General features: G+C 43.0%; 1 protein-coding gene across 3 annotated transcripts in view; it reads right to left on the bottom strand.

Moving 5' to 3' along the window:
• Positions 1-26,662, bottom strand: part of GALNT7 (polypeptide N-acetylgalactosaminyltransferase 7) — a 117,284-nt gene that overhangs the window by 6,052 nt on the left and 84,570 nt on the right. The window contains exons 6-10 of one of the 3 annotated variants that reach the window (XM_037897547.2): positions 25,456-25,638; positions 21,947-22,064; positions 16,103-16,225; positions 6,724-6,942; positions 885-983 (exon numbers count right to left, since the gene is read on the bottom strand). In XM_037897547.2, coding sequence (XP_037753475.1) covers positions 885-983; positions 6,724-6,942; positions 16,103-16,225; positions 21,947-22,064; positions 25,456-25,638 — 742 coding nt within the window. Of the gene's footprint in view, positions 1-884; positions 984-6,723; positions 6,943-16,102; positions 16,226-21,946; positions 22,065-25,113; positions 25,297-25,455; positions 25,639-26,662 lie in introns of all 3 variants that reach the window. The other 2 variants (XM_037897546.2, XM_043545988.1) reach the window with 2 other exon arrangements.

Here is a 26,662-nt window from a genome sequence, read left to right as displayed (position 1 = left end):
TTCTTTTTACGAATACAGACTAACACGGCTGTTACTCTGAAACAGATAATTTCTGCTACTTCTTAGATTGGCATTTTATTAAGGTAAGATTTTAGGACTGAAAAAGAATGATTTTTTCACAGGCTTTCTCGAGTACTGTATACTGAAAATGTATTTTCACAGGGTACTGTGCTATATTTTAAACTACAGTGACAACAGTGACATTTTTACATTAAGAGCCAACTGAACACGATTTTTTAACAGGGACATCATCCTGTATGTTACTGCACTACTGACAAAGCTTGACTGCATAGGGTTAAGTCATATATACATATGGAAGATAACTTTTTGTTAACCTCTTCTTACCATTTTGCTTTGAGCCATTTTTCAGTTTACAGACTTTCAAAATTTAAAGTATCAAATTCAAGAAGATAAAGCTACCTGACTGCCTGAAGTAGGTTGTGCATTTGTCCTTGTGTTGGTGAGATGGCAAAATTGTGAAGACCTGGGGCAAATTGTGCAATAGTCTTATTACAATTATCTATTAGGAACTAAGCTTTTTCCAGTTTAACTCAGCTTCACTTATGAATTAATTTGTATTTGATTCCTTGTTTCTGGTAGTGGAAAGCCATTTAGTGCATCAGTGCATTGCAGACCTACAACTATATCACAGTTCTGAGAAGTAATAACTAAGGCACCACAGTGGGTAAGGGGAATATTTCCTGAGTGGAAACAAATCCCAAATTCCCACCCACAAAAGCTGACACAGTTCACGACTTTCCCCCCGCATTTATTCTACTTTTTGGTAAGCACAGTAGTTTTAGGGACTTTATCAGAGAAACAGCTTTATGATTATTCATTGCATCGACTGTCTCTTTCAAACTTCTCGCCTCAAGGTTATTTACCTGATTTCCTCCCATTCTATGGCATGGTCCAAGTTCAACAAAGCCGCCATTGGTGTGCCCCATGCTATCTATGCAGTAAGCAGTTTCAAAGCCTCTGATCTGTGGGGAGAAGGGGAAAAGGGGTTTTGCACTTTAGTTTAGACCTTGGACAAATATGATGTCCAGTGCAAAGAAGTTAAGGAATATCCTACTCATCGTCCTCCAAAACGAATAGTATACACAGATATTTGAAGCAAGACTGCAAGAAATTTGAATCAAAAGAGATAAGGCTGTTAAATTATCAGAAGAAAGTTTTATGAATCCAACTGGCCATACTAATTTGAGAGCTATTGTGAGATAACAGACATAAGTATGCTAGTGAATATACTGTATGGAAGTTTGATTTCAAATTTACCATATTCATATAGAGCAGGAGCTCTTTCAGGTGTAGGCCTGGTTTCTTATGCAGTTAATCCCCCATGAAAGGATGTTCAATTCTTTATATGTTCCTAAATGGTGTGCAGCAGGGGCTTGTAATTAGGGTTGATCGGGCTTTCCACCTAGGAGAGGATCTGAGGGATGAGATAGAAGGTTGTTTTGTTCAGACTTAAAATGAAATGGAGCTTGACCTGAATGTCAGAAAATTACTATGATAAAGCGTCAACATTGTAGAGTTCTGGTGTCCGCATTTTAAAAAAAATTGCGCAAAACTAGAGAGGGTGCAGAAAAGAACCACAAAAATGATTTGAAGTACGGAGAAAATGCCGTACACATTGAGAGACTTAAAGAGCTCAATGAAAAAGAAAACGGAGAGCTTATCTGATACGGGGGGGGGAACACTGGGTACTAAATGATTCATGATTGGCAGCTAAAGTCAGACATATACAAATGGGAAATAAGGCAAAAAACAAACAGTGAAGGTGATTAACCACTGGAAAAAAATGTCTCCTTTGATATCTTCAGATCAAGACTGGATGCCTGTTTGGAAAGTATGCTTTAGTCAAACAAGTTTTTGAGCTAAATGCAGGGGTAACTGGGTGAACTGTAAGAGCCTGTCATATACATATTGTTTGACTAGTTAATTGTCACGGGATGAATGGCCAAAAATTCCCTTTTAGAGGAGTTGGGCCTAGCTTCGCATATTATAGTAGGGAGGTAGCTGAGCTGAGACATATCAGCAAAGGATCAGGTGATTATAAGAAGGCAGAAAGTGACTCAGCTGGAACAGAGCTGCCAGGAGCCTGAAGGCAGTAACAGGAAGGAGAGCTAGAACTACCAGTAAGTAGTTTGACTCCTGTAGGAGGAAGCAGGGCCTGGCTGTCAGGCAAGTGGCCTGTAGAATGGAAACCTGTAGTGAATAGATAAGCCCCTACAGAACACCCCAGGTTATGGGGGAAGGGATGCTCAATGTGCTGCACTAATTTTATGTGGAAGAAATAAAACGGAAGCCCTGAGAAGAGGGTCTGAACCAGATTCTGGACATGATGTCACTCCTTCCTGGGCTGAGGGGACTGGCCAGCAGCCTAGAGTGATCTAAAGGTCTCTTCTGGCCTTAAATTCTATAAATCTATGGATATTTATCACAGCTGTCTTCCCAAACATATACAATTTATCACCAACCTTTGGAAGTCATGAACAGCAGGGATTAATGAAATTTCCAGTCAAATATTAACTCAGTTGTAGTAGAAAGAGAGAGCCTGAGTCACAAGCCCTTGTATAAAAGGTCTGAACTAAAGTAGTGGTCAAGCCTTGCTAATAGAAAGCAAAGTTAGCAAGAGTCAGGCTGTGAGCAGAAGTCAGGTCCCGTTATAAAACATGCCTGCGTGCAGGTTCACAGACCCTGGCAAGAATAGGGCTGATATTGCAAAAATATACACATTCCTGAGAAGTACTAGGCATAGCAGACTCATGTAAACACCTTCCAAAAGGGTGGTACCAGAACACCCAGATACCAAGTAGGATGCAAACACACTCCCCAGAGCCGATACAAGGACACACTGACCCCCTCTTAAAGATAAGGTCAGGATGACAGGGTGATGAATAGAGATGTTTTGATCGATAAGCCCAATGTGTACAAGGTAAAAGGGTGGTAATTAACCATGTCACAGAGGTAATATGTAAATTGTTTGTATTCGTGTATAAAGAAGAGTCTCAGAGGGAGTGTCTTTGACTGGCCAAGGGGGGAATGGAGAATCCTGCCATTCACTGAGCTGGTCCATTGTTACAGGCATACATGTGCTAGTGTAACTGCAGACATTGGTCCGGGGAGCTAGGACCTGGCTGGGTGCCTTCGCTACTAAAACAAGTCTTGTGGTCTTATTGGGAAGTTCAATCAGAGCCTACTGTATGGGCTATCTGGCCAGAGCCAATGCAGCATGCAGAGAGAACACACACGCAGCCAATGACAAACTACATCAGTGACGTGGTTGTTCACCAGCATTCTATTCAAGTGATTCCACAAACAAGGAGGGAGAACCTACCTGCAAGTTAGGGTGTTTTAAACAGCTGGAAATTAGTGAAGGATTTACATGAACACTAGCCCAAGAGGCTACAATAAAAAGCAGCCATCCACTTAGTGAAGGAATCCTTTAAATGTGAGAAAAATAGGACTGGAAAGAACCTTGTATCCAAGTAGCAGAGTCAAAAATGTTTTTGGCCACCCAGAAATACAGTTGAGGCAATAAGAAAAGGAGGACTTGTGGCATCCGATGAAGTGAGCTGTAGCTCAAGAAAGCTTATGCTCAAATAAATTTGTTAGTCTCTAAGGTGCCACAAGTACTCCTTTTCTTTTTGCGAATACAGACTAACACGGCTGCTACTCTGAAACCTGTCATTAATTGAGGCAATGTTATTAAAAGTGAAACAAAGGAGCATTAAAATACTGTAAACGTGTAATGACTGCTGGCCATCAATTAAGAGAGATCAAAAACATTTCAGAGAAGCCTGAGGACATAGCACTCTGATTGATGTCACACTACTTCAAGCTTCCCTGTCACTTCATCCAAGTCCCAGGGGCTGCTGGCTTTAATTCCTTTTTTCAGGGATGCTCTCTGTCAGGTGTCCCTCATTGCCTTCTTTTTTCCAGACACTATCACAGTGACTCTCACAGCTCAGTCAGGAGCTAGATGTTGACACATTTTCCCCACCTTAGGTGGACTTTGGAACAGTTCTAAAGCTGATCCACTAATGTACTGCTTTGTATTAACTCTTGGGCAAGAGATTTGCCTTGATGGAGATGGTCTTGTTTCCCCGGGCTCCCAGATGTAGGACTGTTTGTCCATCTTCATATGCACTTTGTACAAACAATTTCAAAGGCCTCATAATAGACCCTGACAGATTCCCAACATGCCTGTTGTGCACTGGACAACTCTGTACTCCACCACTGCTCTCTTGAAGTCACATAAGTAGACCCTTCATACCCATAGAAGAGGAAGTTCTTTAAACTACTCCCTTGCACATCTAATGGATTATCCAATTGACTAAGAAGTAGGATGGAACACAGAGCTTCTTATTCTGCCAGTTAGAACATTCACTATCTCTGCCTCCAGGTTCTGCAGAAGTGGGTTCAGTGTACTCATGGAGGAGACAGGGCAGGGCTTCTGGGGGACTAATAAACAATCTTCATAAGCCAAGGCATTTCCCTGGCTGAGCAGGGAATCCTACAAAGGAGTATGTAAAAAACCCAGCTAGGATTGTCTGTGAAAGAGCATTCAATTCCTGTAAATCTGTGAAAGAGCATTCAATTCCTGTAAATCACACGCTGAATTTAAACCCTGCCAAGTAGTTTTTCTTGCAATTAAATGAGAATGCTGAATCTGTGATGTCCCAGTAATTTTAACAGCCTTCAAAGTCACATTCAAATGCAAATATCTTGATTATTCTGAATAATTGTCTCCAGATATGCCTTCTCTACATACACCAGTGTTCTTCATTGCAAGGCCCGCGAGCCAGTGGCAGCTCCCATTGAACCTAAGTGCAGCTCCCTAAGTTCTCTCGAAGCTGCGCAGCCGCACAGCAGGCTATAAATACCTGTGCAGCAGCTCAAAAGGGCCACACAGCAGGGACTTGGAGAGGAGAGAGGTTGGGGATGTGTGGGAACTGGGGAGGGGAGCAAGTTGGGGCTTGCAGGGCTCCTGTGGGGCTGCTCCCTGCTGCTGACAGGGGAGAGAGAGTGCCCCTTTCCCCCGTGCTTCTCCTGGAGCTACTGTGCTGCCTGCCGGCAGGGGAGAGAAACATCCCTTCCCCAGAGCTAGCTGCTGCTGGCAGGGAGAGGGCTGGGGTGAGTCCTCTGGCCCCAGCCCCGGGGCAGCCTGCCTGCATTCCAAACTCCTCATCCCCGGCCCCAGCCCAGAGCCCCCAGCCAGAGCCCTCACCCATGCCCCACATCCCACCCCTCTGACCCAGCCCTGAGCCCTCTCCTGCACCCTGAACCCCTCACCCCCATCCCCACCCTGTAGCCCTCACCCTCGCATCCCAACCCTCTGCCCCAGCCCTGAGCCTCCTCCCCAAACCCCTCATCCACCCTAGAGCCCTCACCCCCAGCCAGAGCCCTCACCCCTGCACTCCACCCTCTGCCCTACCCTGGGCCATCTCTCACACTTCGACCCCACCCCGTGTGGCTTTCACATTGAAGTTTTTTTTTGCCAAAGTGGCCCCCACTTCAAAAATAGTGAAGAGCACTGAACACCATATTGTGATTCCAAGTTTCTTCTCAAAATACATTCTTACTCTGAAAGGAGGACTCGGGATTATAAACATCAATGAAGAAGAGTAGACACAGACAAAAGAATTCTCAACAAAAATGCAGAACTAATAAAAAACACATGTTAAAACATCATGACTTGGTTGCTTACTGTTGCATTTGATCTCCTGTCCTTACTCTATAAATACAGTATTTTCATACCTGTCTGTCAGGTGTTATCCAGACTTGCTATTTAGTGTCATGGTTACTGGGTAAGTTGTGCCTTAGAACACTAACTCCCTCGCACATTCACCCCTCTTGGTGGAACCATGTGGTTCTGCCACTTTTTAGACGGGATCTCTGGGCTGCAGCCTCCCTATTTACCAAATGAGTCAACCTGACAGGCTCCAGTGGGTTTAGCACCTGCAAGCTCATTATCTCTGGAGACCTGTGACCAGCAGCTAGTTAAAGTGACTCAAAAAGTAGCTTATTCAAAACAAAGTAGTATGATTTGCCAAAAGGAACACAGCATCTAAGAAAATGGGTTAAACAACTAAATATTGCATACACATATTAGTCTGCCTAAGATCACTCTCTCTATCCATAGCTTGGGTAGGTCCAGTTTATTACCATCTCTGGAGAGCCAGCCTGCCTGCTGCAGTTCGGCAAGTCTGTCTGCCAGAAACTCATATCTAGCCATGGCTGCTGACAGCCCACTCATCCCCGCCCCTTCTTCTCTAGGAAAGCATCTTGAAGGTTTAGGATCCTCTATGATCTTAGCCTTTTAGCCTTGAGAAGAGTAAAACATGCCAACCAGGTTGGAGCCAGGCAGAGGCATTCCCCCAATTAATAGCTCCACCCATTGTTCCCTTAAGGAGACATATCTTTGTCATTGTATTGTTTTGTTTGCATGCCACTTAACAGCCTCCCTGGATTTAACTCCTGACACTCGTGCAGGATAATATTAAACAAACTGAGGTGCATGCCATACTTGTAAAAAAATAATATACATATCTCCCTCATTTTCCACATTTATAAACAGTAACCAAAATAATTCTTTGTTTTCTGTTTAAATATTAAAATATTTATCATGTACAAGAAGTTACAGAGTTCATTGTGGACTCCCAGCTTTAAAAACCTATTGCATGTGCTGATTTTAGATGCATTTACTGTACATACCTCTCCCCAGTCCACATTTTTAGACGGTAAGGGATAGTGTGAGGTTATATCGTAGGCTATTTCTTCCATAAACCATTTAAAACTTTTGCAGTTGTGATCTTCACGGAACTTTTTCAGCTCAGATACATCCCCATATGGGAGTGCTTTTGTCTCTGGACGACTGGCATAGAAGTAATCTTTGTACTCATCCCACCAAACTTCCACCACTCTGACATAGTTCTGTATGGGGGAGGGAAAAAAAAACATCACTACTGCAAAACAGAACCCATATCTTGTATGTATGAGGAATTTAATCCCACAGATTTAAGAATTTTTATAAACATGTTAATACATGCGTTATATGCACCCAACTTGCCACCTTTAACAGAAGATACAGCACAAAAGTAGCCTTTTTATATATTTTTGGGGTAAGACTAGCATAAGTAAGTGAGCTTAGTGAAGGTACAAGTACTCCTCGTTCTTTTTGCTGATACAGACTAACATGGCTACCACTCTGAAACCTTAGTGAAGGTTGTAATTATAACTAAGTCTCGGGAATTCTCTTTTTGAACAAAAAGATACCTTGGTTATGAATAGAATGAAAACAGTGCTGTTCATTTGACTGCAATACTCTAGAAAATGTGATGTGTCATCTGCAGTTTATTTTCACCTTCTACACTTCCTAGCATTAAAATAGAGAGTGACACCTATTAACCCCCAACTGGATACCACAAGTGATTTGGATTTTAGGGCTTTGTCAACACTACAGATGTTGTGCAGACACTTGCTACAGCAACACAAGGGTTTTTTTCTGTCATTGTAGTTAATCCCCCGACCTAACCTCTTGGTAGCAGATAGGGTGACAGAAGAATTCTTCCATTGAATTAGTTGTGTCTATACTGGAACATAGGTTGGCTTAATGACATCTCTTGGGGCATAAATTTTACAACCTGAGTTTTAAGTGTGGATCAGGCCTTAAACAGTTCAACTGATACACAAGAAAGATTCCATCTCTTCTCCCATGCCTGCATTGGCTCGGCAGTACTAACAGGAATTACGATTATAAACATATATATATATATGAAAATAAAAAGTGTAAAATGATCTTTAACTTCACACAATCTTATCACACGCGGTCTTATTCTCCCCTTCCCCGGTCTTCATTTTCTTCCTTGGAGTAAGCTGTCAAGGTACCTGTTATGTGAGGTGTCTAGCACACATTTTTATATGGACCTCATCACTGTAGTATTTGAATGCATCTGTCACAGATGGTTCTCTCTTTCTTTCAGCATGGTACAGACAATGTTAACAATATGCAATTAAAACATTCTTGTCATTGAAGTAAGCAGATATGACTGAATACACAAGGGAGTAGAGACCTGTTTAGTAAGAAGGTACCAGTTTTACCTTGTCACTTTCAGAATAGAACTGCACTTTAAACTAGAACAGAATATTATTATAGCACAGGAATGCATCACACAGTATTTATGAGGACGGTAGTGATGTATATTTTACTCAATAGGGAGAAAATGATTCCTGATGAGGAATTTTCATATAAACAAGTGCTTCAAGGACTTACTGACTATTCTTAAAGAAAAATGAGGGTTCTTTAAATAGAGAGAGTACGGTAACTTACAGTAACTTGATTTCTTCAAGATATCTTGTCCTGTGGGTGGGTGCTCCACCATGTGCCTGTGCCCTCTTGACCAGAGAATGCAAAGTGGTGTCTGCAGGCTCACGTCTGCTCATAGCAGCGCCTGTGGCTTCCAAACGATGGCATATAAGGAGGCATGGACCTACTGTCACTCAGTTCCTTCTTGACTGTGAAGCAGAGCCTCCAGTGCTGAGAGGAAGGAGGACAGGACGTGAACCATCCATAGGAACAAAACATCTCTAAGGACTCCAGTTACTGTAAAGTAACATCTCCTCCTTTAAGTATGTATGTTCCACTGTAGGAGACTCCCAAGCAGTAACTCAGCCAGGAAGTTAGTGCTGAAGAGGCAAGTCCAAAATGTTTCAAAGGACTGCATCACCAAAGGTAGTAAAATCTCTGGAAGCAGGTAAAATGGTGTAATACTTGGCGAAGGTATGAATGGAAGGCCAAGTTGCTGTACTACAAATTTCTGTTATGGGAACATCCTTCAGCAGAGTACAGATGTGGACTGAGCTCCAGTGGAACAGGCTGTCACTCTATGAAGGAACTAGCTGCATCCTCGCCGATTCACAGCAGGTTAAGATGCAACCCAAAACCCACTTAGACAGTCTTTGAGTGGAAACAGGTTGATCTTCATCCCCTCTGCAAATGACACACATACCTTAGGACGATCTTAATCCTGTCAAGGTAGAAGGTGAGGGTCCTTCTGATGTCTAGTCTATGTTAGCTGGTTCACTCCTCTGGAGGTATGAGGTTTTTGGGTAGAACACAGGCAGGTGTATCTCTTGCTTAATGTGGTACTCCAAAGAGACCCTCAGGAGGAAGCGAGGAGGGGGATGTAGTGTAACCTCATCTTTATAAAAGGTGGTATATAGTGGGTCAGCCACAAGAGCACTGAGCTCTCCCATTCACTGCCTGAAGTGATGGCTACGAGGAATGAAGACTTGGAGATGTGGAGAGGTAACAGACCACCACTGGTTCAAAATGGAGGTTTCCTCAGGGGACTGAGAACCAATCTGAAGTCCTATTGGGGAGCTGGGTTCCGTACAGGGGGGAAACAAATTGCATACGCCCTTGAGGAATGTAGCTGTAGTAGGGTGGACGAAGTCTGAGAAGCCTTCAACAGATGAATGGATGGCTGTTACAGCGGTCAAATGTACCCCGATTAAGCTCAATGACAGACTGTGCATCTTTAAATCCAACAGGTAGTCCAGGATTTGGAGAGCAGAACCTCTGAGGCTTGGGAAGAGCAAAGGGGAACACCAGAAGTGGAAGCATTTCCACTTCTGAAAATGTTTTGTGAGTACTAGGTTTCCTGCTTGATAAGAGAACTGACTGGACCTCACCTGAACAGGTTAGCTCCATGCTCAAGAACCATCCAGGAACCATGCTCTCAGCTTCAAGGAGGAGGGGTTGGGATGGATCAGGGCCCCAGAGTTCTGCGTCAGGAGATCCTTCTTGATAGGAAGACAGAGAGGTGTTGTCACAGAGGTGGAGGAGGTTCAAATACCACACTTGTCTTGGTGCTGTGCTATGAAAAGAACCCTTGCTCTTTCCTGACATGGTTTGAGTAAGGGCTTGAGCACTAGAGGTAGAGGCAGGTAAGCATACAATAGGGGATGGGGCCACAGCATTATGAGGGCATCTCCCAATGAGTGGCAGCTGTATCCTCCCTTGGAGCAGAAAAGGTGGCTTTTTGTGTTGTTTGGGGTGGCAAAGAGGTCTGCTTCTGGGAAGCCCCAAATCTGGCACATACTGTGGAAGACAGAATCGTTGAGCTCCCATTTGTGATCCTGAAGGAAATGTCTGCTCAGGGAGTCTGCAACTGTATTCTGGAGGCCTAGAAGATAGACAGTGGAGATCTCTATCTGATGGGAAATGCACTGGTTCTATAGCCTTAATGAATTTAAGCATAAGGACTGGAATCTTGCTCTGCCCCATCAGTTGATAATATAGTGCTGCTCTTTTGTCCAGCGTTACACTGATGGAATGACCCTGTATGGGTGAAGGAAGTATTGGTGAGTGTAACTAACTGCTGTCAGCTCCAGAATGTTGATGTGGAGCATAACCTCTTATGCAGACCACTTGTCCTGGACTGTGGCCCCTTGGAAGTGAGCTTCCCATCTCAGAAGTATCTATTGTATCTGTGAGGGATGTGAGAATGGGGTTCCCATGCAGAACTTCAGTGTTTCCTTCCACCATCTGAGTCCAGAACTTTGAGGTATTGTGATGCGCTTGGAAAGACTGTCTGTTTGTGGTGTACCTGGACCGTAGCCATGTCTGAAGGCACGTGAGGAGAAGTCTCGCATGAGGCATGACAGACATGGAGGCTGACATGTAGCCAATGAGTTATAGCAAGTTCTTGCAGTTGTTTGTGAGCTGTATTGTATTATTGAGATTAGAATGGACAAAGTGGAGACTCTCTCTTTGGCTGTGGCAGTTAGGGAATCTAGAATGGCTCAGATGAAGTCAATTCTTTAGATTAGGGTCAGTGTGGACTATCTTATATTGATGTGAAGGCCCAGAGAGTGAAACAGGGCTAGAGCCCTGGAGGTTGCAAACTGGACCTCTAGAAATGATCAACCCCTGAGGAGCCAATCGTCCAAGTAAGGGAATACTGCTGTGCTCCACTGAGGCAGATGGACTATAACTGCTGAGAGAAACTTTGTAAAGACCCTTGGGACTGTGGAGAGCTGAAGGGAATGACTGTATTGGTAGTGTTCTGAGCTTAATTTGAAGCGTAGGAAATGTTTTTGGGATTAGTGGGTAAGTACATGAAAGTAGGCTTCCTGGAGGTCAAAGGCAACAAACCAGTTTCCTGGATATAGGGATAGGATTACAGTGGCTAGCATCACAATCCTGAAGTGCTGGGAAAGGATATAGGTGTTCACATTTCTTAAGTCAAGGATTCTGCCCCTCTTGGGAACTAAGAAATAGTTGGAACAGAACATCTTCTGATGAGCTCTGTGGGGACTGGCTCAATTACTTGCAGGAGTAAGAAAGACTGGATGTCTTGTTTCAAGAGATGTTTCTAAGAGGGGTCCCTGAAGAGGGATGGAGAAGACAGGTGGTGGGGGATGGTGTGGAAATGGATGGAGTATCTGTGATACTGGTAAACCTGGTGCCAGCACTTGCCAAGTCTGTAGACTTCAGCTGAACACTAACAATTTCATAGCTGGAAACCACACCAGCTCACGTATATTTTAATATTGTTCAAGATGTTAAGATTTGTAACAATGTGTTTAGACTCTAAACCTATAAAATGCTTGTTAGTTGCTGCATGCATTAATCTTACTTATAATGTCTGTATTCCATGCTACAAGGTAAAATATAAATTTGTTTTATAATTGTAAAAATGTCTGCTCTGAACCTGTGAACTCAGATGGGAAGAGCGGCTCTCCCCACTCATCCAGGAGGACTATCAAAATTAAGTGGGCCATTGTAGGACAAAAGCTTTATTGGTTGCCCCATCCATCCATGGAGAAGTATGTGCGGAAGGCTTTGTCCTATCCGTTAGAATGCAGGAAGACGGAAACAAAGATAGCTGATGAAGATTTCTTAGCTCTTTGCTGTTTGGACTCTTACAAGGGCTGGAGCCAAGAAACAAAAAGCATAAATCGCCAGGATCAACCTGGGTTAGCCCTGAAAAGACATTCAATACTGACAGAGTTAATAATTTTATTGAGATAATGTTGAAAACAGCACAGAGTTTAAGCATAGAAGGTCCTGGTTATCAGGGAATAAGGTACAGATTATCAAGGGGTGTGAAATTCGGTTTAGGAACGGGTGGCGTAAGGAATACAAGCTGCAATCTCCCCGATTGGGGGTAAAAGTTTAACGGGTCAAAGTACAGACATTGAGATATGGGGGTATGTTGTCCATATAATGGCTATGTTCAGGTGTGGAGTATAATGGGTGGATACGATGATGAGGATGGATCTACCCTCATTTGGTGGGATTTAATGTTCAGTGAGTTTATGGTTCCAGTTCATATGGTCCAATGGAAAAAGTCTCTCAGTCCCTTTCCCATAGTTGATGCATGATGTCGTACCGGCTCACACCTCCTGGTACTGTCGGTGGCCGGTGATGTGTTTAATGTAGATGTCCCTGGACCATCGGATGGTGTCCGAGACCATGAGGCGCCGCATGAGCCGTGCGTAGCGTCGACCAATCCCACAGGTCTGCAGCACACGCTCGTTGCACGGGTCCCAAGCGCCCAGGGCTCCGATGATCAGGGCATCCATCTGCACCTTGTAGCCCTTCGCTCTCAGGGTGTCGGCCAGGGGGGCATATTTTTCCAGTTTACGAGCTCGGGCTTCGCAGAAGGCCAGGGTCCAGTACTACATCTGTCACCTTTGGAGTCACAGACAAACTCATTTGTGCATATATGTTGCCTGCTTAAATCTGTAAATAACTCATTTCTTTTTCCTAGTTAACAAATCCTTAATTAGTTTACTATAGGATTAGCTAACAGTGTTGTCAAAAAAGAACTAGATAAGTTCATGGAAGATAGGTCCATCAATGGCTATTAGCCAGGAGGGACTGGGATGGTGTCCCTAGTGTCTGTTTGCCAGAAGTTGGGAATGGGCAACAGGGGATGGATCACTTGATAATTACCTGTTCTGTTCATTCCCTCTGCGACACCTGGCATTGGCCACTGTCAGAAGACCGGATACTGGGCTAGATGGACCTTTGGTCTGACCCAGTATGGCTATTCTTATGCTCTTATGTCTTTTGGGTGAGATCTAAGGTACAAATTGAACTGCGGTCTTGGGGCTGGGAGTAATACCAAAAATCACAAAATATTCAGGTAAGTGACCATTTATCACTAAGTCCAGCTTGCCTAGACTGCCCAAGGGGACTATCTGTGACTCTATGGTAAAACTTTGATCCAGGAGTTCACATTTGTTACTGGCTTGCTGAAATCTAATTATACAACATATCCCCAGTTTGGGGTGTCTGTCCTGCTTTTTACAAACTGCCCTGAGACAGACACTCATGGTCATAAATCATTCCAGGCAGCGTGACACTATTCCATGTTGATCACCCCCAAAATCCATCTGTCTAAGATAATTTGTGCCCAGGCAAGGAGGAAGTGGAAGGTAGATTGGTTGAGGCCCTTGACCGAGATGTCAAAACTGTTTCTTAAAAGGAGGTGCAGATGATATTGCTGTAGAAGGGGATGGTCCTCTGCTCTGAGGTCAATCTCCTCCTCTGAAAGTCTGGGAAAAACCTGTTGCAGATGTACTGGAATGGCCTATATTGCTATGACATTTGAGATCTACTAAACCGTCTTTTTGCTGCATGAACATAAATTCCCAGTGACCACAAGGTAGTTGCTGAGTCCCTCAGAGTGTAGAGGGAAGAGTCCATGTCAGAGCTGAAAAACTTGGCCCTTCAAAGGGAAAGTCTTCAACTGTATTCTGCACCTCTCTTTGGAGACTGGAAGGCTGGAACCAAGATGCTCTCTGTATAACCACAGTCATGGCGAGGGATCTAGAAGCCGTGCCCATGGCATCTAGAGCAGCTTGGAGGAAGGTTTTTTCTATCAACTGACCCTCTGAAATGAGGGCCTGAATTTTTTCTCTCTGGTCCTGTGGCAGATGTTCAATAAAATGAGTGAACTTGGAATCTGTGTTGAAGTCATATTTCTCCAACAGGGTTTGGTAGTTTGCTTTACAAAACTGAAGAGCTACCAAGGAGTAGCTTTTTCTACCCAGGAGATCTAAAAGTTTGGACTCCTTATCATAAAAAGAAGATCTCTCTATTCCTTTTGTTAACTGCGTCCTACACCAGAGAACTGGGAATATGGTGGGAAAAGAAACGCTCCATCTCCTTGACTGGAATATAATACTTTTTATTTGCCCATTTAAAGGTGGACTGGATAGTGACAGGTGTTGACCAGACTGCATGAGCAGGCAACAACAGAGCCTCATTTTTTGGTGATTTTTTCCTGTGGGGTGATATCTGACATGTTCATCAAGGAGAGTTGAGACTCTTAGATCTCCTCTAATGGGATCTGGAGAGATTCCACCAGGTGTTTCATGAGGTCTTCAAAGGCCCGAAAATCATCGGCATAAGAAGGTGGTGGCGGCGGCATTACCACTTCATCTAGGGATGAATAGGATTTAGCTGATGGGGGTAAGTTACCTAAGAACAGTATGAAGGGAATCTCCTGTTGCCAAGGGGGCATAAAGTACCAGAGGATGATCACGCAGTACTGAAGGTTGGTCAGTCAGTGCCTGTGAATGATGCGGTACTGCGGTCTCTTTCTGGTTGGAACCCTATAAAATTGTTCACAGAGATAACCCAATGGATTCCAGTAAGCCCACTGAGGGGGTGGACAGGGAAATAGTCCCCACAGATATTCATAATTCCTGGCTCTTGGACATATGGTGGGGTCTCCAGAATAGTGGCTCAGTGGCCTGTAGTGGTAAGTTACCAAAAAAGAGCCCCGTACCAAGATCTCAGAGTCTGAAGAAGAATCATCCTCAAGGCTGAAGGGGAGAGTCTCAATCATGGGTGGTGTACTGAAAGCTGGAGGTCCAACTAGGTTCAAGCCAACTGAGCAATTCTGGGGATGGGGCCCAGACAGAGGATCACAGTAGGGAACACTCCAATACTTCTGGTATAAACAGGTCCTCCAGGGAAAGAAATCTGGAAGGCTGTGTCCAGTGCTAGGGCCTGGCATTGCTGAGATGTTGAGCACAGTACTGATGAGGCTTGTAGAGGAGATTCTCCAACCTCAGAGCCCTGGTGTAAGGGAGGTGATGGTATCAGAGTGTGCGTTGGAGGCCTGTGCATATCTCAGTGCCTGGAAGGATCAGTCGGTACTGAGGTAGACTGCTACCTGTGCTGTCTGTTAGAAGCCTCATTCACATGCTGCTTCTTGTAGGGTACTGGTGGCTTGGTAGCAGGTTCTGACAGAACCTCAGTTGTACCCGTTGCAGGATGTGAGGTCTCCTTAGAGAGGGATTTATGGGGTGACCTACCCCTCTTGTTAGGCTCTCTGGAAAGAGAAAGAAGCTTCTTAGAAATCCTAAACTCTGAAGTTGATGCTGCCACTGGGGCAGCCTTGGACATTGAGGCCGACGTACGGGGGTGGAGAGAGCTAGTGAACACTCCATTAGTAGGAGCTTCAGTCTAGCCACCCCTGTTTCCAAGACCTGCCTTTAAATCCTGTTGAAACCTTATACTTAAATGGGACGTGGATGTCTCCGAGGCAGTGGACACAGCTCAAATGCTCATCACTACTGGGAAAAGACCTGTGGCAGGTATGTCAGGGCTTAAATCCCAGGGTCTTAGGTATAACACAGTGGGGTGTGTGGGGAGGTAAGTCCTCTTCTAAACAACTGTATAAAACTAAAGAAATCAAATAATTAAGAAAATAAAGGGAAAAATTAAGAATAAAAATAGCATACAAAGAAAGGCAGGAAGCTGAGAATCAATGGACACTCATTGCTCTGTCTCAAGCCTAGGCAGTTGAAAGGAACCGAGTAACAGCAGGTCCATGCCTCCTTATATGCTCTCATTTGAAGGCACAAGATTCTGCTCTGTGCAGGCAAGGACCTGTGGACACCGTTTTGCATTCTCTGGTTACAAGTGCATGGGCACATGTGCATCCTATGGTGGCACACTCCCATAGAGACATATACTCGAAGACTTGTAATAAAGAAGAAATGTAGTATGTGTACAAGTATTGTTATTTAAGGTCAAACCACTCTGCAGTTTTAAGTGAAGTCTCACCTTCAGCGTAGGAGAGGACCCAACATACACTGGAGGTGGATTTCCTTGCCAACCCTGGAGACGATAGATGTGTCCAACACGAGAACAAGGAACAAACAACAACTTCCCTCCACATTGCCAGATCTACAAGGTCAAGAAAAAAATGTGGTGGAAAAGTTGATAATACACATGTAAACTAAACTTAAAAAAAACAAAAAACAAATACAAACTAATTTACAATAGAGTAAAAAAAATTAATTACATTAATTGGATAACATGCTGAGCTCATAAAATAAATTTATGCTTAAGCCTGAAGTAAAATTAACAATGAGGGCTTGAAATAAAAGTCCTGGGCTGTATCCAATACATTCTTCTGTTCTACAATGGATATGTTTACAAACACCGTTTTATAAATCATGGTTTTGAGATCCTATTCCATGACTATTTGCAAAGACAGGAATAAGTGGGTATACAGAAACTGCAGCTGGTCAGGATTTATTTTATTAAACTTCAACTCATATTTCATCATCCTAGGCAGTGTTCCTGCATTTATACTCACCCCAAATATTTTTCCTAATGGAAGTTATGGGGACACAGAACCCTTAGGTAACTCACTGGACTACTCTATTCTGGATAGATTTGTCCATCCTAAAGTACAGTAGCAGTGACTGAGGGAGAATCTTAAGAAAATTGCAACAAAACTAAGAGATAATCCTGATCACATATTCATAGAATCATAGGACTGGAAGAGACCTCAAGAGGTCATCTAGTCCAGTCCTCTTCACTAAGGGCAGGACTAAGTATTATCTAGACCAGGGGTGGGCAAATTTTTTGGCCTGAGGGCCGCATCTGGGTATAGAAATTGTATGGCGGGCATGAATGCTTAGTGGGGGAGGGGGAGTCTATGGGGTATAGCATAGGGGCTCTATAAGGGATGTTAACGAGGGGAGGGGAGGGGGGACACATGGGGTGTGGCGCAGAGTGGGGGGCTCTACAGGGGCAGTACCGGGGATTCCTAGGGGCCCTGCCAACAGTGACTCCAAGGAGGCCGTATCAGGCACTGTCACGGGCGGAGGCACCCTAGCTGGGATGAGTGCGGCCCCTGGGTGGTTTTGAGGCTCTCTAGGGTAGAGCTGCAGGAGACCGGGAGGGGATTGGGTGCGCTGCTGTGTGTGTGTGGGGGGGGGGGGGGGCGCCTGCCACGTAGGGATGGGGTTCCGATCCCGGAAACAGCGCGGTGAAGTCGCACTTGCGCAGTGTGACTCTGCATGCCAGAAGATGGTGCTCATCAAGGGAATTGTGAGTCGGGGGCTGGAGTGCTGGAGAGGGGCAAGCCCCTGACTCCGCTCCCCGGCGGAAGCTCGAGGGCCAGATAAAAATGTCTGATGGTCCAGAAGCAGCCCGCGGGCTGTAGTTTGCCTACCCCTCATCTAGACCATTCCTGACAGGTGTCCTTTAATGGGCTTTGTTGACATCCTGAAGAGATCAAGCCTCCAGTTAATGGAAATCCATTTATCCATCAACATTACTGTTGTAACACTAAAACCAAAAAAGAGGTGAAGAACCACCAAAGTGAAAAAATAACGCTGACACAATAACACACACCACTTTAGGGTCATCCATTAAATTTAAGAAAAAAGAAAGACAGTTTAAATGTAGACTAAATAATGCTGCTTTTAAATGTTTATAATTAAATATGGTCCATGGGATGGTGTTCCATGAAGGAGGAGTGCTGGGCAGAGATGGGCTCCATCTTACGAAGAGAGGGAAGAGCATCTTTGCGAGCAGGCTGGCTAACCTAGTGAGGAGGGCTTTAAACTAGGTTCACCGGGGGAAGGAGACCAAAGCCCTGAGGTAAGTGGGAAAGCGGGATACCAGGAGGAAACACAGGCAGGAACGTCTGTGAGGGGCGGGCTCCTGCCTCATACTGAGAAGGAGGGGCGATCAACAGGTTATCTCAAGTGCTTGTATACAAATGCACAAAGCCTTGGAAACAAGCAGGGAGAACTGGAGGTCCTGGTGATGTCAAGGAGTTATGATGTCATTGGAATAACAGAGACTTGGTGGGATAACTCACATGACTGGAGTACTGTCATGGATGGTTATAAACTGTTCAGGAAGGACAGGCAGGGCACAAAAGGTGGTGGAGTAGCACTGTATGTAAGGGAGCAGTATGACTGCTCAGAGCTCCGGTATGAAACTGCAGAAAAACCTGAGTGTCTATGGATTAAGTTTAGAAATGTGAGCAACAAGAGTGATGTAGTGGTGGGAGCCTGCTATAGACCACCGGACCAGGGGGATGAGGTGGATGAGGCTTTCTTCCGGCAACTCGCAGAAGCTACTAGATCGCACGCCCTGGTTCTCATGGGTGACTTTAATTTTCCTGATATTTGCTGGGAGAGCAATACAGCGGTGCATAGACAATCCAGGAAGTTTTTGGAAAGCGTAGGGGACAATTTCCTGGTGCAAGTGCTAGACGAGCCAACTAGGGGGGGAGCTTTTCTTGACCTGCTGCTCACAAACAGGGAAGAATTAGTGGGGGAAGCAAAAGTGGATGGGAATCTGGGAGGCAGTGACCATGAGTTGGTTGAGTTCAGGATCCTGACGCAGGGAAGAAAGGTAAGCGGCAGGATACGGACCCTGGACTTCAGGAAAGCAGACTTCGACTCCCTCAGGGAACGGATGGGTAGGATCCCCTGGGGGACTAACATGAAGGGGAAAGGAGTCCAGGAGAGCTGGCTGTATTTCAAGGAATCCCTGTTGAGGTTACAGGGACAAACCATCCCGATGAGTCGAAAGAATAGTAAATATGGCAGGCGACCAGCTTGGCTTAACGGTGAAATCCTAGCAGATCTTAAACATAAAAAAGAAGCTTACAAGAAGTGGAAGGTTGGACATATGACCAGGGAAGAGTATAAAAATATTGCTCGGGCACGTAGGAATGAAATCAGGAGGGCCAAATCGTACCTGGAGCTGCAGCTAGCAAGAGATGTCAAGAGTAACAAGAAGGGTTTCTTCAGATATGTTGGTAACAAGAAGAAAGCCAAGGAAAGTGTGGGCCCTTTACTGAATGAGGGAGGCAACATAGTGACAGAGGATGTGGAAAAAGCTAATGTGCTCAATGCTTTTTTTGCCTCTGTCTTCACTAACAAGGACAGCTCCCAGACTGCTGCGCTGGGCATCGCAACATGGGGAGTAGATGGCCAGCCCTCTGTGGAGAAAGAGGTGGTTAGGGACTATTTAGAAAAGCTGGACGTGCACAAGTCTATGGGGCCGGACGAGTTGTATCCGAGAGTGCTAAAGGAATTGGCGGATGTGATTGCAGAGCCATTGGCCATTATCTCTGAAAACTCGTGGCGAACGGGGGAAGTCCCAGATGACTGGAAAAAGGCTAATGTAGTGCCAATCTTTAAAAAAGGGAAGAAGGAGGATCCTGGGAACTACAGGCCAGTCAGCCTCACCTCAGTCCCCGGAAAAATCATGGAGCAGGTCCTCAAGGAATCAATCCTGAAGCACTTACATGAGAGGAAAGTGATCAGGAACAGTCAGCATGGATTCACCAAGGGTAGGTCATGCCTGACTAATCTAATAGCCTTCTATGATGAGATTACTGATTCTGTGGATGAAGGGAAAGCAGTGGATGTATTGTTTCTTGACTTTAGCAAAGCTTTTGATACGGTCTCCCACAGTATTCTTGTCAGCAAGTTAAAGAAGTATGGGCTGGATGAATGCACTATAAGGTGGGTAGAAAGTTGGCTAGATTGTCGGGCTCAACGGGTAGTGATCAATGGCTCCATGTCTAGTTGGCAGCCGGTGTCAAGTGGAGTGCCCCAGGGGTTGGTCCTGGGGCTGGTTTTGTTTAATATCTTCATAAATGATGTGGAGGATGGTGTGGATTGCACTCTCAGCAAATTTGCGGATGATACTAAACTGGGAGGAGTGGTAGATACGCTGGAGGGCAGGGATAGGATACAGAGGGACCTAGACAAATTGGAGGATTGGGCCAAAAGAAACCTGATGCGGTTCAATAAGGATAAGTGCAGGGTCCTGCACTTAGGACGGAAGAACCCAATGCACAGCTACAGACTAGGGACCGAATGGCTCGGCAGCAGTTCTGCGGAAAAGGACCTAGGGGTGACAGTGGACGAGAAGCTGGATATGAATCAACAGTGTGCCCTTGTTGCCAAGAAGGCCAATGGCATTTTGGGATGCATAAGTAGGGGCAAAGCGAGCAGATCGAGGGACGTGATCGTTCCCCTCTATTCGACATTGGTGAGGCCTCATCTGGAGTATTGTGTCCAGTTTTGGGCCCCACACTACAAGAAGGACGTGGATAAATTGGAGAGAGTCCAGCGAAGGGCAACAAAAATGATTAGGGGTCTGGAACACATGACTTATGAGGAGAGGCTGAGGGAACTGGGATTGTTTAGTCTGCGGAAGAGAAGAATGAGGGGGGATTTGATAGCTGCTTTCAACTACCTGAGAGGTGGTTCCAGAGAGGATGGTTCTAGACTATTCTCAGTGGTAGAAGAGGATAGGACAAGGAGTAATGGTCTCAAGTTGCAGTGGGGGAGGTTTAGGTTGGATATTAGGAAAAACTTTTTCACTAGGAGGGTGGTGAAACACTGGAATGCGTTACCTAGGGAGGTGGTAGAATCTCCTTCCTTGGAGGTTTTTAAGGTCAGGCTTGACAAAGCCTTGGCTGGGATGATTTGATTGGGGATTGGTCCTGCTTTGAGCAGGGGGTTGGACTAGATGACCTCCTGAGGTCCCTTCCAACCCTGATATTCTATGATTCTATGATTCTATGATTCTTGACCTATCACACGTGAGCTGAACCCATTAAAACCCTGGGGATGCTCCAAATCACATCTAATTCCAGATTAGGACTGCATGACTTGGGACCATCTATTCCTAACAGACAGCATTATTCATAATATTTTACTTTCTTCACTATGTGGATCTTATTATCCTATTGGTTTTCTTTCAGCTGTTTTGTTTAAATGTTTACTAAAGAGGTTTTCTTTACAAGTTTTGATTTTACATAATACTATTATATTTGTAAGCTCGAACACAACATCGGTTAAAGTGGCTTTCAGTTCTTCTGAAGAGTTGTCCTCAAATTTTGTTTTTGTCCAGAAGTTAAACTAGTTTAAATGTTCATTATAGGACTATGTAATGACCTCCATTGTCATTTCAAAAATCACTACACAGAACATTGGTCACTTTCTAGACCCAAACTAGTCCCTTGCTCAAGCAAGGCCCAGGACTGGAAAAAGAAAGGTGTTGCAAATGAGGACTGAGGCTCATTAGGAGAGGTCTGATTGCAACAGCAATCTGATTACAAACATGCTTAGTTACTTTAATAAAATTCAGCCCAAAATTAAAGGGTCATTGTCAAGGATGTCAGATCAGAAATTCGGTCTAAAATATTTGTTCCTGTTTTTGGGTACACAGCTCTCTATTCTGCTTGTATCTGTGTCCTTTAAAGTCTAAAGGGGCATAAGAAACTAATTCTTATGATCTTAAATGTTTTGCTAGATGGAAGAGCATGCATGTGTTTAGCAATCAAAACAAAATCCTGTGCCCTGGTTTTGTCCATGAGGAGTCACCTCACTGGGATTTTTCCATTTCTATTGCCCTTGTCTTGGGAAGCCTCTTTTATTTTATTTTTTAAAAGAATTGTCCGTAATTCTGAAGAACCATAGGGTCATTTTCCACCCAGAAGGCTGATGGGGAAGGGGGAAAAAACATTGGCAGGTTAGTTTTCTTGACAGAATTCTTTAAAGTCATGTCCATCTAGGTTAGTATTTCTAGAACTAAGTTAATTTTTCATTTTAAAAGGCAGATCAATTTTGCTGTTACCTTGTAAGAAATTTCAAAGTTTTCACCACCCCAGATTTGAAGACCTGGATCGTAGAGACCCAGTTCAAAGAAGAAATCACGTTCAATGGCAAATAATCCACCAGCCATTGCAGGGGACCTAAGAGAAAGAACAAACAAAGTAATTCCTTTCACCAACAGAACATGACAGTCCTCTGGAAAAAAAAAATTACTCTTAATATAAAAAGCAATTTCCTGTTAATGCGTGTAAAAGATTAGACTGATGGCAATACATTTAGAAATTACTTGGCTTTATTATTGGTTCATTTATAAGCCTTCAATGAGTCTCTGAATTTGATACCTGTGTTAGTTTTAAAGAAGTCACTTATTACAGTTCTGAATTACATAGAGCATTGGCCCACACTTTTCAGCCAATCTGCATCTGAAGTTACATGCCACTTATTGCCATGACAAGAACCATTGTGGCGACAAACAGAAAAGGTCTATTCATCTCTTGATGCATATGACAGCATGTGCAGTGGACTAGATTCTACAGTACACGAATTGTGTTCTGAGAAGCTGCTACCTTAAAAATCTCATCGTGCAACATCCTAGTTACAGTTTCAATCCATACTTTTAAAAAAATTATTAATGTGAAACTAGTGGGAGGGCCAGGCATAGAGGATAAATAATTTAGAATTATTCTCAATGAAATGTTTAAGAGGGGCAGTGTACAGGCTTCAAATCTAGGTTTTGTTTAATAAAACAGTTTTATAAAACCTTCTACATATGCCAAGATTTTGATAACATTAAAGACTATTAAATGAAAAAATGTTCTAGTTTTGATTTAAGCATTTTACTGCAATAGTTGCAAATAAAATTCTTTAGCAATATGCTAGGCACATGAGAAAGTGAAACTAGCTAGTCTATTTTTATTGGACTCGTACTGAATCGTCCACCTCGGGATCAAAAAGCACTATTGAAAAATTAATGAATTAAGCCTCACCCAAGGTAGGTAATTATTTAAAACAAAAAACAAAAACCCAACCCCACCACATAAGGAAACAGGGCTTGAGATGATCACCATCTTGCCAAGATGATCTGTGGCAGAGCCAGGAATAGAACCAAAGTCTCCAGCCCTTCATTGCTGAGGTAAGTAAAATCCAAACAAGTAAACTAGTAACACAAAATGTGAACAGATTTAAAAAATCTGCTGTGTTTCATGGTGGTGTCATTAGTAACATTAAGGAATCCTTTAATATACTGAATTTTGAACTTGATGGTATCCCTTTTAAATACTAATGGCTATATATTCCTGTCCTGCATAGAAATGCATGGAAGGGAACCATTTAAACTAAGTTGTAGAGTTATTCTCTAAGTTGTAGAGTTATTCTCTGAGCAACCCAGAAGAGTGGCAGGTGTGCAGAGAGGAAGGTGAACAAAAACAACAAAAACTGTGAATCTATCACTGTGAAAATTTCTGAATGGTGGGCTCTTTCTGCATGTTGCCCTTGACTACGCTACTTACTGTAGTTGTATTTCCTTATTCCACATAGTTGTACCATACGGATCCTTTTCAGAGACCAAAAAGCTGCATAATGCAGGGATGTGGAACATCATATGGAAAAAGAAAATATGCAGAAAAAACAAGCACCCCAAAAATAAAGGAGAGCACAAGCCTGAAATGTTGACTTTTCAATCTTGGCCTCTGATAAGAACACTATAAAATCCACACAAGCTCAACAGTTTATTTTACAAGGTCTAAGGTGGTGAGCATTAAGATTTCTGAGGATCTTTCCACATTACAAAATGTTTATTTTATTTTTTATGTTTAAGAACCAGTATATTCTGCCTACACTACTATTTTCAGCAAAATGATTAGCTAAATTTTACTTGTTTTCATATTACTGCAGTAAAATGTGTGTATAGCCTGGGCATAACGGGATAAGGTTCTTTTTCAGAAAGAGAGCTAAACGGTCAAGAATTCAACTATTATAGCTGTTACCAAAACCATTTTTTAAAAATTTTGATTGTCAGAATTGTTCTGAAAACAGTTTATAAAGCTGTGGACAAAGAATGTGATACCAACTTTTGAAACAGCTTAACACTAACTAGTTTAGTGCTGATAAAGTTCCAATGTGGACAGCCTTCTTCTCCTCTATGAAAGGATATTGTCTATATTACATAAAGTACTGAACAGACCAAAGCTTCATAATTTCCTTGAACATGTTTTGCCATTTTTGCAAAGAAGAATCACAGGGTGAGAGCTGAGTGAAGGATAACATCAGTTCCTGCAATTTGTTTAAACCACAAATAAAAAGTTATATGAAACACTATTTTCTAATTATGTGAAAGTGTTTTCAAATAAAAGTAATTGGTTACAAGATTACAGTAGTATAAGGGAAAATACAGAGCAGAACCACAGCCTCCCAAGTCTCAAAAAAAGTCCAGTAACACTAACGTTTAAGCAAAAATTTGCATGTATTTTGATAGAAAAGAAAACGTTACACTCATGAAGCAAAAGAAATAGGATGGAATACATGAAATTAATTAAATCCCTCCTCCAAGACAGACTGGAATTATTTTTAGTTAAGTACATTAAAGAGAGCAAATTTAGAGCTATTGGGTTATCTTCCTAAGATTTCGAAGTAGTGCACTTGTATTTGTCAGGTGGGACCTTCCATAAAGCAAGTGGGAATGATCGGACACAAAAAGAGGGCTATATTGCTCCTGATGCACTTGCATTGACCTATTAACAAGGAGCTGTATACATGCATCCATGAGAGAAAACAGCCTAAACATTTTATGTATTATGAATTTTTTTGTAGCATGCTTATTATGGAACAGTTAAGTAAGCAATTTTTATTATTCTCAAAACCATACCTGAAAAGAGCCCCCATTAATAGTTCCATGAATTTTGCTTGGAAACCAAATGATAAGAACATCTGGTTTTCCAAATGAAAATTATTATTCTGAAATACATCCTATATTTTGCTTGAAGTGTTAAGTACATAACAGAAACAGAGAGGCACAAGAAGTTAGTGAAGCTACATTAGCAGCGGTTGACCAAAATAATTAGTAACAGTAAGATACTTTTTTTTTTTTTAGACAAAGCATCTTCAGTTGTTAGAGTATTAAAAATACGTGCAAGTATTTAGTAGATCAGTATCTCCTTAAGAAGAGAAATGGGTAAGTGATTTAGTGATTACCGATACGGCTCAGTTTGTGTCTTTCTCATTTCCTTCTCTCGCTTGGTCAAAGGCACCCTCTTCCACAGCATACTCCAATCCCACGCTCCTCTAGCAAACCCATCTTCGTCACCACCCCCTTGGGGTATAATATTGTAAGTGTTGCCATCTACGACATCTATGAGCGGCACAGTGCATGTGGTTCTGCAGGGTTGTGGATGGTGGCAGTGAGGATGAAGTTAGGTACAAGGACCCAAATGTCACATTTACACGAATCGTAGTTCATGGGAAAAGAGGGGGAAAAATGAGATGATTTAGATATGCATTCAAAACAATCAACAGAATAAAAACAGCACTCTTTACCGATAAGGCTCAGTTTTATGCTTTCTTTTGGCCTTTTCCTTGTGGCTTAATGGAATTCGTTTCCACAGCAAACTCCAGTCCCAGGCCCCTCTCGCAAAACCATCTTCATCCCCACCTTGCTGCGGCTCAATGGAATAATCATTCCCATCTATGTAATCTATTAGAGGCACAGTACATGTAGTTCTGAAACATTTTGGAAGGGGAAGAAGAGAGCAAAATATAATTTAAGAAAGATATGCTGTCTAATCTAATACATCTACCATTAACTTTCATTTTTTATTGAAATGTAACTTAAATGAAAGGTCAAATTTAAATATGTATCATCTCAAAAATGTAAAACTCCATTCTTATGGAAGAAAAAAAAGAATATACTGTAACAGTCCTCACGTTGATGCCAGAGCATCAAATTACACAATCCAATGGTCAGAAGTTAAAGGTAGCCAAATTCAAACAGGAAATAAGGCATTAATTACCCTCACTGTTAAAAATTTACCACTGGTACAATTTACCAAGTGTCATGGTGGATTCTCCACTGCTGGTGATTAAGAAATAAATTGTTGTTTTTTTCTAAAGTGTATGGTCTAGGAATTATTTTTGGGGAAATTCTCTGACCTGTGCTATACAGGAGGTCAGACTAGATGATCACAATTGTCCCTTCTGGCCTTGGAATCTATGAAATGCATACTGAAAGCAGAGAAGTTATGGTGGAAATGTTGACATACCAATCCTAACATTGGCCTTCCGAAAAAATATTGCCTGGGGCAATGAGGGGGAAAAAATGGGAGACCTGAGAGGGTTAAAGGAAAGTACAGATCTCACGATTTTATGATCTTTCCATAATTGCTGCTATTTTTGTGGGATCTCAGCTGTCAAAAAAAAAAAAATAGTTTTAGCTCTTCTTGTTGCAAATTGAGCCTTTCACTATTCAAGTCTGTACGGTATACTGTTGCCCTATAAAGCCATTCTTTTGGGGAAAAACCAAACCAAACTTCGCTGCTGTTGGATCAGGCATGTCTCAGCAGTGGTTTTAAACACAATGGCCAAACATTCCATCAGAAGATTCTACATTTGCTTTTTACAAATACACTGTTCGCTGTGATCCATCAGACACAATATTCAATGAAGATAAACAGTCTCTTGTTTTTCTCCCAGTGTTTTCATCAGAGGCTCTGCTGATGCATTGACTGAATTGAAAGCTTAAGTTTTT

Source organism: Chelonia mydas, chromosome 4 (assembly GCF_015237465.2).
Source record: "Chelonia mydas isolate rCheMyd1 chromosome 4, rCheMyd1.pri.v2, whole genome shotgun sequence".
Taxonomy (NCBI): domain Eukaryota; kingdom Metazoa; phylum Chordata; order Testudines; family Cheloniidae; genus Chelonia; species Chelonia mydas.
Note: the sequence above shows the minus strand (reverse complement) of the source record. Positions and strands in the feature narration are given on the sequence as shown.